At 41.2% G+C, this 18,520-nt stretch overlaps 1 protein-coding gene across 2 annotated transcripts in view; it reads left to right on the top strand.

The window, feature by feature from the left end:
* The window catches only part of LOC102193214 (Krueppel-like factor 7), a 51,726-nt gene extending 33,206 nt beyond the window's left edge, over positions 1 to 18,520 (top strand). For both annotated transcript variants that reach the window (XM_005742255.1, XM_005742256.1), the window contains 2 exons: positions 7,158 to 7,281; positions 13,412 to 18,520. In XM_005742255.1, coding sequence (XP_005742312.1) covers positions 7,158 to 7,281; positions 13,412 to 13,463 — 176 coding nt within the window. In that variant the 3' untranslated portion in view covers positions 13,464 to 18,520. The remainder of the gene's footprint in view (positions 1 to 7,157; positions 7,282 to 13,411) is intronic.

The following is an 18,520-nucleotide window of genomic DNA, read 5'->3' as shown; positions in this document are numbered from 1 at the left end:
AATATTATCCGGAATTTCACAGGGAGCCAGTGAAGTTCCTGAAGAACAGGGGTGATGTGCTGGTAGGAGGGGGTTCTGGTGATAATGCGAGCAGCAGAGTTCTGAGGCAGTGGAAGCTTATGGAGGGATTTTTGGGGGAGACCATGCAGAAGAGAATTTGGAGTAGTCAATACGGGAGGTAACAAGACTGTGGACAAGAATGGACGTAGACTGGGTGGAAAGAGAAGGAAGCAATCTTAATGCTGCGTAGATGGAAGTAGGCAGAACGGGTGAGATTATTGATGTGAGATTTATAGGAAAGTGAACTGTCTAGGATGACACCAAGGCTCTTAACCTGAGGAGAAGGGAAAACTGTGGCGTTATCGATGGTGAGTGAGAAATGGTTCGCCTTCAAAAGGTTGGATTTGAGCTCTTCTGTGTGTCTTCTTTTGGTTGGCGAGCTGAGAGCGATGTTATTTTTGTTCGGTCTTTTCTCTTCCCCCCACACTCCGAGAGAGGCGTTCAGCGGTATAATGAGATGGATATTGACATGTGATAGGTAGCCATATAGCTGTTTCCTTATTTATTTTAACCGCGGGAGGTACAGCGAAGCGCGTCCATCATAGTAAATGAAGTTACAGCGACTCAAATTGGATTGGGCTCCCCCGCCTTCTAAATTTATCCACTGCTTGGTTGACAGATCACCAGAGCTGTCCAGCGAAGACGCTACGTGCGACTTGTTTACCAGCTCTGGCTTGCCTCTTTGAAAAGAAGTCATCATCTGAGTGTGAGAGATGATGAAAACATCACACCCTATGTGTTGGAACAAATTTGCACAGACATGCCATCATTGATTCCCCCAGCGTGGTGTGTCTACAACCCTTGTGATTAGACTCCATGCCAACTGGGCCAGCTATGGGGGACCAGAGCCACCAGTGCTGTCCAGTCACAAAATCCATACAGACAAATCACAAGAAGTCTCAATTAAATGAAACTGAAATCCAGAGAGCTGTGTGGAGTAGTTGATATTAAAATGTATGTGAAGGCTGAACCGACCATAGGAATCTGAACATAGTGATGCTACAACATGATGTAAAAGTCTTGAGCCAACGCTCATTTCTTTATATTTTGTTTCTAAGAATTCAGACTTTCTTCTGATGTTTTAAAGTGCTCTTGAACAACAGTTCTCCAGGTTTTCTTTGGACATTGCCTGGTTTTCCACTCATTTTCCATCCACTCCTTGTACCTGACCATTTTCAGAGGAGAGTTTTTTGTTTGTTAAGCCACTTAAAACTGACCTATGACCCATTAAAACATAAAACAAAGCACTGGACCAAAGAGACAAACCACCGTTGTGTCTACGCACAACACACAGCGTAGCAAAAACACAATTTTAAATTGTAACTTTAGACTCTTTGTTGTTACTTGACTTGCCTGAAAGTCTAAAAGTAAAATCATACCTGGATCCTGGATAGAAAAACACACAGTGGAGCACTATCAGTCATGGATCGGCCTCCCCAGAGCCCGGACCTCAACCTTATTGAAGCAGTGTGGGATCATGTTGACAGAGAACAGAACAAAAGGCAGAAACATCCAAAGAAGAGCTTTGAATGTCCTGCAAGAAGCCTGGAGAACTATTCCTGGAGACTACTTAAAGAAAGCTGCCTAAGAGAGTTCAGACTGTGCTGAAGAATAAAGGTGGTCACACCAAATCATGACTTTCAAGCTCATTAAAATTGTATTTCCATGTATGTTTGCACATGTTTCAATACACTGCTGTGCCATTTCCATAGCAGAATTAGGAATGGCTCAAGGCTTTGCACAGTACTGTACCGTAATCTGACATCCATACTATATTTTGTGTTTAACTCGGTTAATTAACAGAGTAAATAGCAGAGGGGGCACCTTTATTTGTCTTGTGATATCTTTGAATTTTGAGATGGAGCACTCCGATCCATAGTTACAGTTTAGGTCCAAACCTCTGGAAACTTGAAAAACAAACCTCCAAAAACAGCGGCTGCATGGCTTACTCATTACCAATGTATTAAGAAACATGTCTTAAGCTGTTTTCCCACATTAACTTCAAACAATTTTAGAAGAATTAGTTTGGGATCATTTTGATCCTTTCTCACACGCAGCACACAGCAGGAAATAGTCTGCCTCGGATGCGTTCACACTGTTGGAAGTACTCCGTGTGGTTTAGACGATAGAGCTGCTCGGGTACAGCGTGTATAGGAGGCAGGACACATGATGAGCAGTGGATTCATCAAACAGACATTACAAAGACGCTGCACTATGGAGCTGCCTGCTTAAAGACCCCTTTCGGGTAATGTCTAGAAAACTTTGGAGCTGCAGTGTCAATCAGCTGACTGTTTGGGAAGTTGTAGAAGGCTGCAGGAGAAGGAGCTCACCTGTCAATCATCTGTGCTGACGCTGTATAGTGTCTGGAGCTAGCTTGGTCCTTCCCCAGTGAATATGTACCTATTTTATGAACCATTTAATAGTTATTAAACCCCCCCATAAAACACCCCTATTTTTCACTCTGTTTATATTTATTTATAATGGCACTAAGTTAATATTATGACTTGACCAATCACTTCAACTATAATTGATTTGCCTCTCTTTAACTATTTGTCTAATTGACTAATTGTTGGGAGTGTCTATCATTGCGCACCTGAATAGACAAACAGAGAAAAATTAATGTGGCAACCTCTTTTTATCACCCCCCTCTCTACCCTGTAAATTATTAAGAAAAATTTACATTAAAATGATTTAATGACAGTGCCACAACTTCCATATAGCACCATTAAAAACACACTTCCTCCCTTCCCCCATGGAGCCTATCAGTGTCACGTAAGGTGCTTTAACATAAAAGCAGTGAAAAAAGAACATCTGTCTTGTTATTCAAACCGGGAAGGTAGAATGATAAACGGGGAAAATGTCGACTTAAGATGACAAAGGGAGCCACAAAAGCTGAAGAAAGAGGAGAAGAGCGACGTGGAGTGAAACAAAGAGTAGATGAAGACAGAAGACAGGGATGGGGGAGGTACAGTGGAGCGACCCTCTTCAGAAAAAGACAGCAGTGCCACGGGCTCCCCCATTCACTGAGCCATTATCCTGACAAGTTTAAAGATGTCATTACTCAAATCCTCTTTTTCTTAGTTGTTATTTCCATAAATTACTGACGGAGAAAAGGCAACGATTTAATCTGGAATTAGACGGGCTGAGTTGAAATGACAGTGCCCTGTAGAGCTTTTTGTGAATAGGCTTATGGGAGATAAGGAATGGTACAATTAGATTTTGGGTAGGGTAAAACACGAGGACTGTTGGGTTATTCTGCCTTCGCTCTCTCGCTCTTTCTCCTGTTTCTCATCATTTTCCCTCTCTGGCTCTCTCCTCCTCTCATTCTGTCTCGGTCTTTTAGCCAGTACGCTGTCTCTCTCTGCATGTTCGCCTCTCTATCGGGCTCATATTCTGTCACTCTGCTCTTTTGCCACTTTTAGTTTTTTTAAAAGGGGGTCTAGGTATATGTATATATATATTTTTTATATTCCTGGACTCTAATTTTGTTCTGATTGGCTGCCTTTTGTAAACAGAAAGCTTGAACAACAGTGAGGCGGGGCTTGTGTGCCTGACGTGACCATATTAGGAGTATCAGCTCTAAGTGACATCATACAAAGGAAAAAGTAGAAAAAACTGTCTGAAAAGGAGCATTTAGAGTAGAAACATGATCAGGTAGAAATGGAGGCTAAAAGCTGGACTCCTCATCACTGCCTTTGTTAGCTTTGTGTTAGCATGCTTGTCTTTGCAGATGCTAGCAAAGAGCTGAAGTTGTGTTAGGAGTGTAACGCGCTTGCTTCTATCCTGGTTACCATCATGCTCTTGTCCTCTAGTCCAACGTCAGACTTTTTTTTTTCTTTGTACCCGCCTGGTGTGCAAATAACCGAAGAACCTTTGTAACACAAGTAGTGACATAATTTCAGTAATAACTCTACCATATATTTTTGATGTAAGGCTATCTCTGTTATGATTTATTGTGAGAATGATGGCACCTCATTTGGCCTTTACGACCACAAATAGGCTCTTTCCACTCTTATTCTTTTAAAATATTACAATGTGTCTTTGGATATGTGAGAATATTTTTTCAATCAACTACAAAACTAATTTAAAGTGCCTTTTTAAAAAAAACCTGCCAGGCACTGTGTTAGAAATGATTAAGCCTTTTATGAAAAAAGGCTTCATCCCATGCTTTCCCATCATCCTCACGTCTCTTACTAACGCACTTCAATTCTCCATTACTTCCTCCATATTTCATCTTTGTCTCTTCCCCTCGCTCATCTCCGAGCCAGCAGTGCTGGTTGCGGGGCTGGCGCCTATAAAGCCGCCTCTCCGAGAGCCTCTGTAATGACCTCTGAGACCCAAATGCCCTGCTTCAGCGTCAGCTAATGGAGGGAATGTAATTAACTTCACCACTGGCACCTGAGAGGCTGGAGAGAACGGGCGCATGGGTGCGTGTGTTTGAGCATTCGGAAGTAACAGATTACGCCTAATGGGATTACGGTGACTCAGGAAACACCCAGTTATCAGATTATGGATGAGAAATATGTGAGCACTCATTTGATTATTTTAAAATAAAAAAGCATTTGTAAAGATGGAGGAAGGAGGGGGTGGAGTATTTTGATTTTATGCATTTCTTCCCTGAAATGAAAAGGGAGAAGTGCCGGTTAATGGTGGATTTTATTAAATCATTCGGAATAAATAATTGTTTTAAAAAGCAGCGCCCAACTGTCCACAATCCTGATTCTTTAAATCATAACAATAATCCACTTAGCTCAATAATCTACATTATACAGGCAAAGTAATCCAAAAGTAACAGAAGGTAATCAGATTATGCTGCTGGGTTCAGGCTAATCCAGTGGATTAGGTTACTGATGGACGTTTAAAACTGTCAATCAGTCGAACTGTATGTTTTTACAAGTAGCATTTCCAGTCCGGTGTCTGTTTGCAGAGGCGAGTGGGTACCTGCTCTACTTCACTGTTTGGGCATCTTGAGAGAGAGCGGAGGAGGGTGGATTTTTTTTCTAAAGGGGGGGGATGTTGCTAGGCAACGGAGGCAGTGTATCGTTGGAGGAGTCAGTAGCTGAGTGGTTATGTACTGCTGCAGGCTCTGGTCTCTTAGTGCCCCCCTCCTCCTGCACCACCACTACTACTTCCACCACCATCATCGCCCCCTCACCCCCGCCTCTTGCCCTGTACAGCTCTACGGCTACCGTCGCTAGGCAACTGCCTCCGTGCTCTGCCAGCGTGCTCAGTAATTGGCCGGTGGCATGGCGGCGTACCGTTGCCAGATCCAGCCAGCTGCACTGCCTCCTCATGTTTCACCACATACCCCCTACCCACCCCATGTCTCTCTTACACATACACTCACACACAGATACACCCCACCCCCCTTGATCCCATTGCTAGGCAACGGATTCAGGCATTTCTGCCTCCCAGGAATTTCATTGGCCAGAGTCAGATGGCCAAAAACCTGCAGCTCTGGGATGGAAGGGGACAAGACTAATTTCTGGATTTAGACCAAAAGCACTTTAAACTCTACAGTTTTTTGTTAAAGGGACAGTTCACCGCAAAATCGAGTAGTTTTTTACATTTATATATATACATATATATATGTATATATATATCGATATAGATATACATATATATTTTGCCTCTGTTCTGCAGTCCTATTTATCAATCCAGATTGTTTTAGTCTTGCCCAATTGTGGCGCTATTGTGTGTAACTCCTGATCCTAGAAACAAAAGCGGTCCAGGAGAGCAAAAGAGGGTTAGGTAGTAAATGAGAATAAACCAAATTGACTGATAGACTCAGCAGACTGATATAAACTTACATTTAAACCACAAACAAAACTGATGGCCTAGACAGAGTCATCTTGGTGACTTAAATATCCAAAAGAACTACACTGAATGGAATAAATGGCACAGGTGTACCAGATCCACTGAAATTAGAACACAGGGAGTTGCACCATTTAAGTTCCCTCTTAGCTGATCTGCAATGGAAGCTCGCTGTTGGCAGGGGGGTAATGAAATTAATAAATTATATAAAAATACAAAAAATTGGGGTTTATCTAAATATAAAAATAATGTTAATAAATGTTAATAAGTCATGTATGCAAAGTTTCATTGAGATTGGCCAACCCATTAAGGAGGAGATGGGGGTAAATACATATACATATGCAATGGATACGCTCCCATCATTACAGTCAGATCTTCAAATAAAAGCAGGTACGCTACAGCCAAAATCAGCATATAGACATGGTTTATCACTTTAAAAAAATTGAAAAAGAAAGTACTGATTATTTTAGATCCGGCCTGAAATACTATGTGAATATCTCCCACATTTGGCTCACAGATGTGGCCCCTCCTTACTTTACACAAGCTCTCATTGCAGTTTTGACAGAGCAGTTGATCTATTGATTTTGTCCCTTTGGATAATCGCATTCAATGAATTAAGCCAGTAGTCGTGGTGAAAGCGCTCGAGCAGAGTTGGTCAGCCTCGAGCACCAGTCCAGATGGGATGTGACTGATGCAGGTGACATCTTCGGAGTTGGACGCAGCTGGCGGATTGTGGCCTCCTTGCCATTATGTGTCTGGCCTAATTATCACTACCCCCTCCTTCCCTACCAGCATATCTGCAGCCTCCTTTGCCTTAATCCACTTCTGCAACACTTCTCTCCTACTCTACTTTTCCCTCCCCTGGTCTCATCTCACCTCCTCCTCTCAGTCTCTCATCCACCTTGCCTCTAATCCTCACCCCTCCCTCCCACCCTCCCTCCCTCTCAACCTCTTCTCTCTCAACCCTCCTCTCCTCTTCTGCATGTTCAGCAAGATTGGAGACCAGTGGGAGCTTCTCCATCTCATCCCATTGCTCTCTTTACAGTCCCTAAAAAAGGAAATGGTGACAGGAGGCACAGGGATCTTTATCAGACTGGAAGCTAACATGCACTCACAATATACAGGACACACTCATTAAAATAAAAGCTCTGCCAATATCAAACAGGAAGATAAAGGGTTGGCGGCAAAGAGCTTTTTGCATGGGCGCAGAACAACAAATAAGCGTGTGATTGGTGTATGAGCGATCAAACAGGTGCTCACGTGTGCTTTTTTTTACCCCCTAGGTGAGAAGCCATACAAGTGCTCGTGGGAGGGCTGCGAGTGGCGATTCGCCCGGAGCGACGAGCTGACGAGGCACTACCGCAAACACACCGGCGCCAAGCCTTTTAAGTGCAACCACTGTGACAGGTCTGTCAAAACACGCCTCTCCCTCCTTCCCCGTGTCTTATATGTTTTTCTTCGCTTTTTTATCCGAGCGCTATTTGAAGTACTTCCACAAGCACAGCAGGCTGTGTTTTAACATTGTGTTTGGTGTAGTGAAGACAAGATGCTGGTTACACACCCTGAAATGTGTTTTGGTACTGACCCAGTTTAAAAGTGTGTTGGCAGGATTACTAATGTGCGCTCCAAGACCCAACTCGCTCAGTGTTTGAGCGAGTTGAGCTCAGTGTTTCAGCTCTAGACCCACATTAGGGACGGTGCAGCATATTAATAGTGAATTTACACACATGATGATAGATAGTCTTTATTTGGATTCAGAGCGGGACAGAGGTGTAAAATGAGTTTCATTAGCAATGAAACACCTAACAACCTGGGATATTAATTTAATTTGCAGGGTATTAAGTAAATAAATACTGGCTTTATTATCAGAAACACTGGCAATAAAGAAAAGATAGACACAGCCTTTGAGGGTGAAGCTGGTGCTATAGTCCATTCAATCTGTGCTCTTTTTTTGCCCAGCAGGGGGTCACTCGTCTGACTGTACAGAAATCTGGCAAATTATCCACATTTCTCATTTCTTACACACTTAGGTTAGGGTCTCGATTGTTAGCTTAGAGTTTTATTTAATACATGATGAAAACATACTTAAAGGTACATAAGACTATGCCGGGTAAAACTTGAGTCTTCAAGTGTGGACCTCACTGACCATCGGGTGATGTCATGGCTATCTTTTATATACAGTCATTAATCTCAACAGTCACTGACTTTAGTTTAAACAGTGAAAATTGGTTGAATTTGTAGATTTTTAGACATTTACAGGAGGGAAATGTATTTGGGGAATTGTTGAAGCCACCATAACCCTAAATACAGGTGTAAGTGTGTGTGTGGGTTACTGGAAATAAAGCCCCAGGCTGGCCCAGTGATTGGGCAGGCTTTCCGGTGAACTCGATAATCCCTGTCACCTGAAAAGTCCTTGTGCAGAGCAAGCTGAGCATCCGAGAAGTTTACCACACAAAAACAAAAACAACTAATGAATTAAAAAAAAAATTGTTAATTAACTTTAACTAACAGTTATTTTAGCAATAAACAGAAAAAATAATCACAGGACCTCTAAAGAACAGGCACTTGGAGAAAGGGGAGAGGAAAACCACCATTTTAATAGGAAGAAACCTCCAACAGAACTATGCTCATGGAGCACCCATCCTCTCCAACTGGTTGGGGGTTAGGGGAAAGAGAAGAGAGTAGAGAGAGCCAGAACAAAAGGGGAAAAAATGATTGAATCTTTAAATGACATCTTTTAAATGTGCACATTTAATGTTGCAAATGAGAGTGTTTTAAACCAAATCACAACCTTTTCCTAAACCTACCTAAGTTTGATGCTTAAATACACAAACTACAGTCTCCAGGTGATTTATAACCTAACAACTTCCTGCATATACTGCTTTTAACAAGTATTTTCAATAACAGTTTGATAATAAACAGATAATGCTCCCATATTGTTTATAAACCTATAATAGAAACAGTTGTGAAACATTAGCGTTAAATATTTGCTTTTTTGTTCGTTAACATTTTAACAATAATTGTTTTTTTATGATAGTTATGATGGACTATTGCCATTAAACACTTTGCAGATCATAGATAATGTTTTGTTTGCTGTTTTAAATCAAACATCATATGAATCTCAAAGTCATGCACCTTTACACCCTTGACTGTCACCGGAAAGAGATGATCTGTTATAGTTTGACTGTGACTCTTCCTAATTAGGCACCTTGGCCTCTGTTTAATTATGAAGCAAAGGGAAAGGGCTCCTTAAATCTGGTTCCACTGACCAAAAAAACCCCCAAACATTTTAAGGCAATTATTCACTTTTTAAATGATCAGCTTGCTGCCGACACAAAAATCTTTACTGCTATTTTAATTACACCCTGCTGTCTGTCTTTGATCTGGCCCTCGCTGACACCTCTGGGATCTCTGAGCAATATTGTCTACAGGAGCTACCACAATGCAGCAAGGCATCCCATGATAAAAAGCGTGCTTTTAAAGGATTTCATCACACACAAAAAAGGAAATTTAAAAGGTTCTTTTTGTTATTGCGCTACAGAAGAAAAAATTTTAATATATATATAGTAGTACCTGCAAGGTAAATACCGCCTTAAAATGTGCTTCCTCTGCTATACAGAGGCTTTTTGGTGACTTTTGTAGCTTTTTTTTTGTATATATGTCCTTGGGTATGTGAGTGAGAACATGCAGTTATATTTTACGGTAGTAAACCATTTTATGGAGATCCTAGCAGAAACACCAAAATAGCTCTATGATGGCAACCAAACAGCAGTATTATCCTGTAAAGCTCATATTTCACAGTACAGCGCTGGATTGTTTTTACATTAAAAAGGAACTGCTGTCGTAGTTACAACAGGCACATTTTAATCCTGCTTAAGCTTCTCTCCAGTGCCTTATTGTAATTTAACAGGAAAGTTTCTTTCATTTGCCATTAACATACGGATATGTTTTCTATAAAATACTTTTATTTACTTTTACTTACGTGCTAACTTAAATTTATCTTCATATTTACTTGTTTTTAACTTACATTTACTTGCATGTTTTACTTACATTTTTTTGCCATTCCTTCATTTGTTTCACTTACATTTGTCTTCACCCAAATTATTCTTGTAATTGTATCCTTTACATTGTGCTGACAGCCTTGTTTTAATCAATCATTTTCTTCTTTTTCTGGAAATTACATGCAACGGCATTTAATTATTCATGGAGCTAGAAATTAGGGAATAAAGATGTCATCTATTGTCAAAAACCGCTGCGAGCAAAAAACAGTGTGTGTCTTTTAAAGGACAGTGCAGTCTTTTTTGACAGTTTCAAAACTGATCACAGTGCAGGGTGTTATTGAATATATGACTTCTTGAATCATGCATAGGTTCATTATGAAAGGACAAAAAGAAATTCCCTCCTCACCTAAGGTACTTTGCCTTGATGCCTATTGAAAAGTGTGTATGCATATGTGTGTGTGTGTGTGTCAGGGGGCAGAGGGCCATGCAGTGTCAACTTAATCAGGTCTCAGCTGGAGAGACTGTAAATACAGTATCCCTCCCCCCTGATTTCCCACCTCCCCCCGCTACCAGACCCCCTACAGGCACATCCCTAATTTGGGCCCACCTCTGTCATGTGTCACAGGATGTCCAACCCCTCCAGCCTAACACACACACACAAGTGCACACACACCCTGCTGAGATGAAGGAAGAGGGGAAACAGGGGAGACAGAAAAAAGTCAGGGTGGAAGATTGAGGATGGGGGAAGTTGGGGGACGAGGGAAGGAGGAGGCAGACCTACGGTGTGCCAGCTGGTGTCGTGCCCCCGAGTCGTGACTCATACTTTACCATCTGTCTCAGCGAACGCACTCACAGTGACACGCACACACACACACACACACATACACACACACACACACACACACACACACACACACACACACACACACACACACACACAGAACACCCATGAATGTCTTCTGAGCCGTTCATTTATCCCACATGTGTTTGTACGGGTGCACACACTTGTGCGCACAAAGACAGTAACACACACACAGGTATGACAGTAAGACGGATGACTGGTGGCTCATCACATGTGACTCCCTCTCTTGGCCAAACACTGATTCATCAAGACGTGTTAGACAGTTCCCTCTGTCTCAGTGGAAAGAGCCAATCTGAAACCTGTGTAAAAAAAAAACAAGGTAGGAAAGGAACATCTTCTAGAAATTCATGACATGAAGGCATGAAGTGATAAATGTTAGAATCTGAGTTCAAAGAAAGACTATGGTATGTTACGATTGAGCTATAAAAATTCTTAAATTAACAGTCAAGGTTAAATTACCTCACATCCACGGCTATCATAAACCTCAAAAGCCTTCTGACTAATATTTAGAGGCGACGTCTCTAATGGCAAATAGGAATCACACTGCATAATCTTTGCTTCTTACTGGATTTATTACCTCAGTAAACACTTCTTTCATGTGTTTGTAGTCTCTAGTATCAAGTCTTATTCTGGACAGCATTGTTCTCATTTTTAACTCATTTGGTCATAGAACCAATGGGCTTGTGCAATGATGAGGCATCCATCATTTATCTGTACCTGTGTTCAAAGCAATTGCTAATTCTCCTAGAGAGGTGTCAGATTTTAGATGATCATTGTGTGCATGGTTTTTTTTACTAAGGCAGAGGTGGACAATTAATTTCCTCAGTGGGCCACATTAGAAACTGGGACTGTTGTGGAGGGCCACACCAATAACCTGAACTCAGTCAAACTCTGTATTAATTTTATCCCTTTGTAAGCTTGTGGGCACGACCCTCCACAACAGTCCCTGCTTCTCACGTAGCCTCTCGGGAAAATTAATTGCCCACCCTGATTGAAGGGGCCTCACCCAAATTTTGCTCAAGGTCAAGGTCATATTGATTGTTTTATGAGCACTTTCATTTTTAGAATGATCACTACTAGGGTATTGGTCAGATTTTTGTGAACTTGTATGGACTGCTCATGCTTATACTCAGACGAGTGTAAGTATTAGAAACTGGGACTGTTGTGGAGGCCCGCGCCAATGAACAAAATTCTGCTCCACATTAAATTTATCTCTCTAAAAACCTATTGGTGTGGTCCGGCCCTCCACAACAGTCCTAGTTTCTCATGTGGCCCTTTGGGAAAATTAACTGGCCACCCCTGACCTAAGGATTCTTAATCCAAATCATGCTCATCATCAAGGTCATATTGGCCATTTTACGGGAACTTTTTATCAGTTGATTTTAATTCTCATTAGTTTGTGCAATATAGCCAACCAATAGCAACAAAACTTATAACTTGAGCAAGAAGAGCTACTACCACGTGGATATTCTGATTTTAATTATGGTTCCAGGCTATTCTTTAAGATGTAGCTACCTTCTGATTGACAACTTGTTAATGAATGGTCATGCAGTGGTTTTTCAGTCAGATCCAGCCCATGCTTGTGATGTTTCTTCAACTGGTTGCACCCTGTCTGATATGTAGATGGTGTCAAAATGCTGTATAAATAAGAGTGTATTAGCTATGAAACACTTTCAATATTTTCCTTGAACCTTTAGTGTCATACTCATCTGTAACGGCTGGGAGTGATGCACTTTAACACTAGCGTGCTGTGGTTATTTATTCTGTCATAACAAAGGGACATAAAACAGCAGCTATTTTCTTAAACTTAGCCTTTCTTCTGTTTAGAGACACTTCCTAAAGCATTAGAAGCTTTGAAAATTCTGCAAATTGGAAGCTGTTTGTTTCTTTTTTCTGCACAGCATTAGTAAATTTATCCACTTTACTCAACTCTAAACCAGCCTCCGCCTCCATCCAAAATATTTCTCACACACTAATCAGCAAAACATCCAACTTCCAATTATCTAAAAGAAAGCAACACTTTCTTTTTGGAAAGCACTGCTTCTCTGGGGAACGAAGCTGTAGTCTTAGTTCAGCAAGCATGCCATAGAAACGCTGTTGATCTGGAGATGAAAAAGGAGGTCTCATAATGGCTGCATCTGTATGTAAGCAAGTGTGGCATAAACAAAACACCAGCTGAAAGCATATATTATGTCACTTTGTGGCAATCAGGTTGAAATAATCATTAGTAAAAATTATTTTTAAAACCCTCCCGGAAAAAAAAAATAGGCCGACGTATTTCCAGAGCAATTCCATTTTTCACTCTGCAGCTACGCCCCAGCAATTCTGCAAGCCTGATTTCAGATGAGAGGCTTTGATTCATCTAATTTAGCTATCGTTTTACAGCACATGTTTTGCATGCTGCTCCTCCTCCCCACCACTACCACCACCACACTGTTTCAACAGATCCATCTGCGGGCTCTCTAGTTATTCATGCCGCAGCTGAAGTCATTAGGAGTGCTGCTGAAAATGCTGATTATGAATTAGTTACACATATACTAATTGCGTGTGCATTAGTGGCTCAGCACTCACTAGCTAACAGCAACATTTAGCTCAATCGACAAAACAAACTTCTTCCCCTTGCATTGGTAACGAGCTAACAAGCTGTTCTCTGTTTCTCTGTCTTTGGTTGCAGGTGTTTCTCGCGGTCGGATCACTTGGCGCTACACATGAAGAGGCACATCTGAGAGATTCGGGAGAGGTCAGCGGGAGAGTGGATGGAAGAGAGAGGAAAAGGATGGAGGCAGAGTGGAAGAAAGAGAGGAAACGTCTGCAGAAAAATAACACCTTGGATTTCAGAGAGAGACAGCAGGACGGATTGAAAAAAAAAAAACAAGAAAACACAAGATCTGGTCTTTCTCGACTGGAGAAATTGAAACCACACAGGGACTACAGACAGAAATACAGGCAGACAGACAAACTGATCCTAAGTGGCTCTGTCAATCTGTGCACGACCAGTTGGTCCATGATTCCACGGTGACACATCTTCACCTCACAACCATCCCCCCAACTCCCCTGTGTCGTTTTGTGGACTATACAGACGCTCCATCCCACCCTTCATATGTGTCTCAGAGGGGATGTGACATGACGAGCGGCGGGCCACGTGCCTGTAGTTGGCAGCTTTTTATTTCTCACCCTTTGCAGTCTTTGCCTTGCTGTGGTCCCTCTGTGAAATGCTTCCAGCCCTGTTCATGCAGCAGTGCTCCACATGCCAGCTAGGACACCAATGCCAAACTGGACCAGTTGTACTGTAACTCTGGTGTACTGCGAGGAGTACTACTGTTACAACACATATTATTGAAAAGAAGAGTTCATTCATTGTCAATAGCAGTTCAGCCAAGCAAGCGCAAAGGCTGACTTTCACTCCCTCAATACTCGCCACACCCTTTAGAATTCACCATTTCTTATATATCCAACAAATATTTGATAGTTTTCATCGAACATCTGTCTTATCTGCCAACTGAATCCATTCATAAATCCCTATGACTTCATGGCATATGAGCACTTGCTTGAATGGAGAGTTCCAATAGATCTCGAAGACTTGAAAATGGGAGTGTGCCCCACTGATGTGCTGTGAAGACTGACTGAGGTCATGTAGGCGGTTAGCTTGCTCTATGAACTTCCTTTTACCGGTTACGACTAGGCAAGGCTAACTTACCTACACTGTTACCTACACTGCGAAAGACTCCTAGAACATCAGCTGGAACTGAGTGGTTCATGAGATGCGAGATGGCTCTTAGGAGTGTTTTTCCTCTCTGGGATCTTAGCTCTAATGAGTTGTTGTCAAAAAACTGTTGCGCAATTGACTCTGTTGGCAAACTTTTGTAAAAATTTATCCACTGTCTTGAACCGGGAATTAATTAGGGACTCAACAAACGATGGCTTTCACGTACCAAATGAGCGTGGACAGCCAAATGCACAAGTTGAAGCAGCTAGCTTGCTGCGATAGCACACCGAACACAAACGAAAATCACTATGTACGTAAAGGCTATTTTATTTCTAGGAAATAGTTCTCCTGTTTTTTTGACGAAGAAAAAAAACAGTTAAAAAAGACAGCGTTGGAGAATTCACTGGCAGCCAAAAAACAATTAAACAAAAAAAAACCCTCTGCAGTAGATGCCCAAAATGATCTCTTTGCACTTAAGAGTGATTGGCAACTAACTAGCCACTAGGTTCTGTCCTTTTCATACCATCCTTGCATACTACTTTTTCCAATTTAGCAGCTCTTAGCCTTTTGAGAAACAAATAATAATAATTTAAAAAAAGCACCATTTAACAGCTCTTTAAACATGGCCCTATGCAGAACAAAGGACATTCCCGATCAACATGTAGGACTGAATGCAGATTTCTACTCTGCCAGAAATAGAAGAACTTTTTGGAAGAAACAAATTGAACATGTTGCTGGGCCCAGAGGTGTGGTTGGTAAGATCATACAAGGCACCATTTGTATTTATACTTTTTTACTGTTAAAATGAACAATGGGATTTGGAAAACTAGCTAGTCACACCCTGGTAACTTTTACTGGACCACTAAGAGGTCATGAGTATGGATTTCCAGTGGGTCTGGAGTGTGTTAGGGGAGGATCGGATCTGCTCAGTCAGCAATGATAACTGCCCCATCAGCTCACAAAACTGCAGTGGAGTGAAACCCACACGCACAAAGAGACACATACATTCACTCTGAGAAAACTGGAATTATCATCTGTCCTGTGTGACCTGACTTTACTTAGATACAACCAAGACTGATAAAAAGGTCATAAATGTCTTCGTGTCGCAGATGAAGGTAAACACAGAAGAGAGCTTGAACAAAAGTAGACTGTGAAGATACTGACGAAACTTTACTGAGGACAGTTGCGTCAAAGCGTAAATTCTTTATTTTAAGACTTTAATTTGTGTGCTTCGCTTTGAAGCAAAAGTTAACCTGCATCTGTTTGCATTTTGGAATAAAATACACAACATTTACTTTACTCTGTTACACCGGAGGCACATAACAGTTTGTGCATTAGTGCAGTCTAGCTCAATATTTTCTAGACACGATGTAGTAGTGGCTCTGAAGGTAGATACAGCGTCAATAACTCCTTCACGTAGTGAACTTATTCCAAATGTGGAAGCAAGTCTGACGTTTATTTGTTCTTGAGCAAATACCTGTCAGATAACTTGTTTTTTCTCTCTCCTGTCTTTGCAAGGTCAATTTGCAAAGACAAAAGAGACTGACCACTTAGTTTTAAGGAGGCCAAGATTTTTCGCAGGCCTTCCAGATTGAAACTACTGTTAGTATTTAGCTGTGTCTCAACTTGCATACTTCCATACTTGCTGTTTGCAGGTGTGTTCCTTGAGGAAAATCCATTAGCTAAGTGAGGCATGGTAAAATGCTGCTATCCACTTGTTAAGTCCGACATTATTAGCCATTTCCAGGTCTAAATGCTGCTTCCCTTCCCAAAACACCAAGGCACCTTTAGAACAGTTGAAATTCTTTCAGCTCAAATAAAAACAATTACTATGGCTTTCTTTCAAGTGTAACAATAAAGATTCATGTCCAGCCATCCATGAAAAGAGGAGTTAGTAACTTTAGCAGGGTTAGATGTTAGCAGGAAGTTAGCGGACTACATATAACATGCTCTAACTGAAGTATTCTAAAAATAAATAAAAAGACAATAATGCTATACATTTGGACAACAACAAAGATGGAATACTAAATAGTAGCAATGTTTGGAGAGTTAGAGACATTTGACTAATGGGATAAATGGATATTTGCACATAATAAGTGCTACCTGGTGGCTAGCTGCAGAGCTATAGCTAATACAAATGCAATAGCACAGGGAAGATGATGGATTTAAACTGTTCTCCGTGTTGAGGAAGAAGGCAAGAAGCTGTCCACAGCTCGAGGTTAGTTATTTTTTTTGCTGTGTGGTTTAGCTAAAAAAAAAAAAAAGAAAAATCTTGGTCCTAAGCTTAATATAGTCACTGAAATCTGAGCTAGCCTAAGAGTGATTCTTTTGGTTATAGTGCACATAATGAGCTTTTAAAAAATGAGCTTAAAGACGTGATGCACATGAATATAAAAAAATTTAAAAACAGCTTTTTTTTCTATTAACTAAAGCACAGCACAAATCATTACGGCCTCAGACAATGCAGTAAATGCTTGGACCTGGAGACAGGGTTGATACGTCGTCACTTAACTAGTAGATTGTCAATTTATCTTCCTGCATGGAAAATTACTAACATAAGTATCGGAATTGAGACACAGATTAGAAAATCATGAATACTGGAAGCATTTTATATTTGGAAATGATGATTTGGAAGTCTATCATTTCGTACCAGGCTAGCAGACCCAAGTTTTTCCTGCTTAGCTTCTCTCCTCATGTGAAGATGAAATGAAGAATTCAAGTTTAACCTGTGGGTTAAAATTGTATCATCGATGGCAGCTCTATGTGTGCGTATTTGAGTATTTCAACAGGGTGTTGAAGTGAACTGGTTCAACTGAATGGGAAAAGGGGGATTTATTAATTTATTCTTAGATTTTTATTTGGTTTGGTTTGGTTTTTTTGTGTGTTCACGCTCCTTACTATTCAAGGATAGCGGAATATTTTGGACTGAAATTTTAAAAGTTTAAAGATATGGATCCCAACGACAGGACAGTTTAAAATTTTGCCTGACTCTTGTTGTGAGCTGACAGAAACATTTTTTCTCTTCATGTATCTGCCGGGAGCTCGAGAACTGGGATTTCAAAAGTGAATGTGTTTTCTTGGAAAGGTCGTTTCATGTCGTCTCTGAGGATGCGGTTCAGTTCTGTGTCATCTTAATGAATGATTGTTAATTCTGCCGTGCCTGTGTTTTTCTTCGTCCGTTTGTATTTGCACTCTGAATTTTTTGGAACGCCCACTTGCATATCTGCTGTTTTCTGTCCGCTTGTGCACCATACTTCACACGATGACCCCTCGGTGATGAAACACTGGTCACGAAAGTCTGTATAGTAGCCGTTTTTTTTTAGCACAAAAGGTACATGCATACACGCTTCACGGATTCACATACATTGCAGATGTGCAGACAAACCTACACAAGCCGCATGCCTGCAGACACGCTTGGGCGCATCCACAAATGCGCAAATGTGTACAAGCACATCTCGAATCCACGCACTCACAAAAACACATACAGACACAAACACCTATCCTGCGCTCTCCTTGTGGGTTTTTCCTACACCTTGTGAGAGTCGGAGATCCAGACTGCAGCTCTTGCTCTCAGCAGAGGGGGGTGCACACGCATTACTATGTGTGACACCACTTCTGTTTCCACCAGGTCTGAATTTTAAATCAAACACACCCCCGTTTTTCTACCAGCATTCTCTCATCACTTCCCCCTCTTCCTCCTCCCCCTCCTCCTCTTTGCCTCCCTACCCCCTTCCTTCCATTTTCTCAGATATGATCCCTTTCAACTCCTCTCCTCTGTCCAACCCCCCCCCACCTGCCTCCCAACCACCCTTCCACCTCCACCTCCCTTCTATTTTTCTCCTCTGTTCTCTTTCTCCTTTTCTTTCTCTGTAAAAAGTGTTTCAAATTTATCATTTGTATATTATGATGTATGGGTACGATAATGTTCTTTATTATGGAAAAATGAGAAAGATTTATTTTTGTTACCGGTTTGTTTCATAATTCCTTTTTTAAATTGGTATTGTAATATCTCTATGCAAGGAACTGTTCGGTGAATCGTTTTTATTTAAGAATGTAATTATGTGTAATAAATGGTAG

This window comes from Pundamilia nyererei, unplaced genomic scaffold (genome assembly GCF_000239375.1).
Source record: "Pundamilia nyererei isolate P.nyererei 1_Seehausen unplaced genomic scaffold, PunNye1.0 scaffold00118, whole genome shotgun sequence".
NCBI classification, from domain to species: Eukaryota; Metazoa; Chordata; class Actinopteri; order Cichliformes; family Cichlidae; genus Pundamilia; species Pundamilia nyererei.
This window is presented reverse-complemented; position numbering and strand designations above follow the sequence as displayed.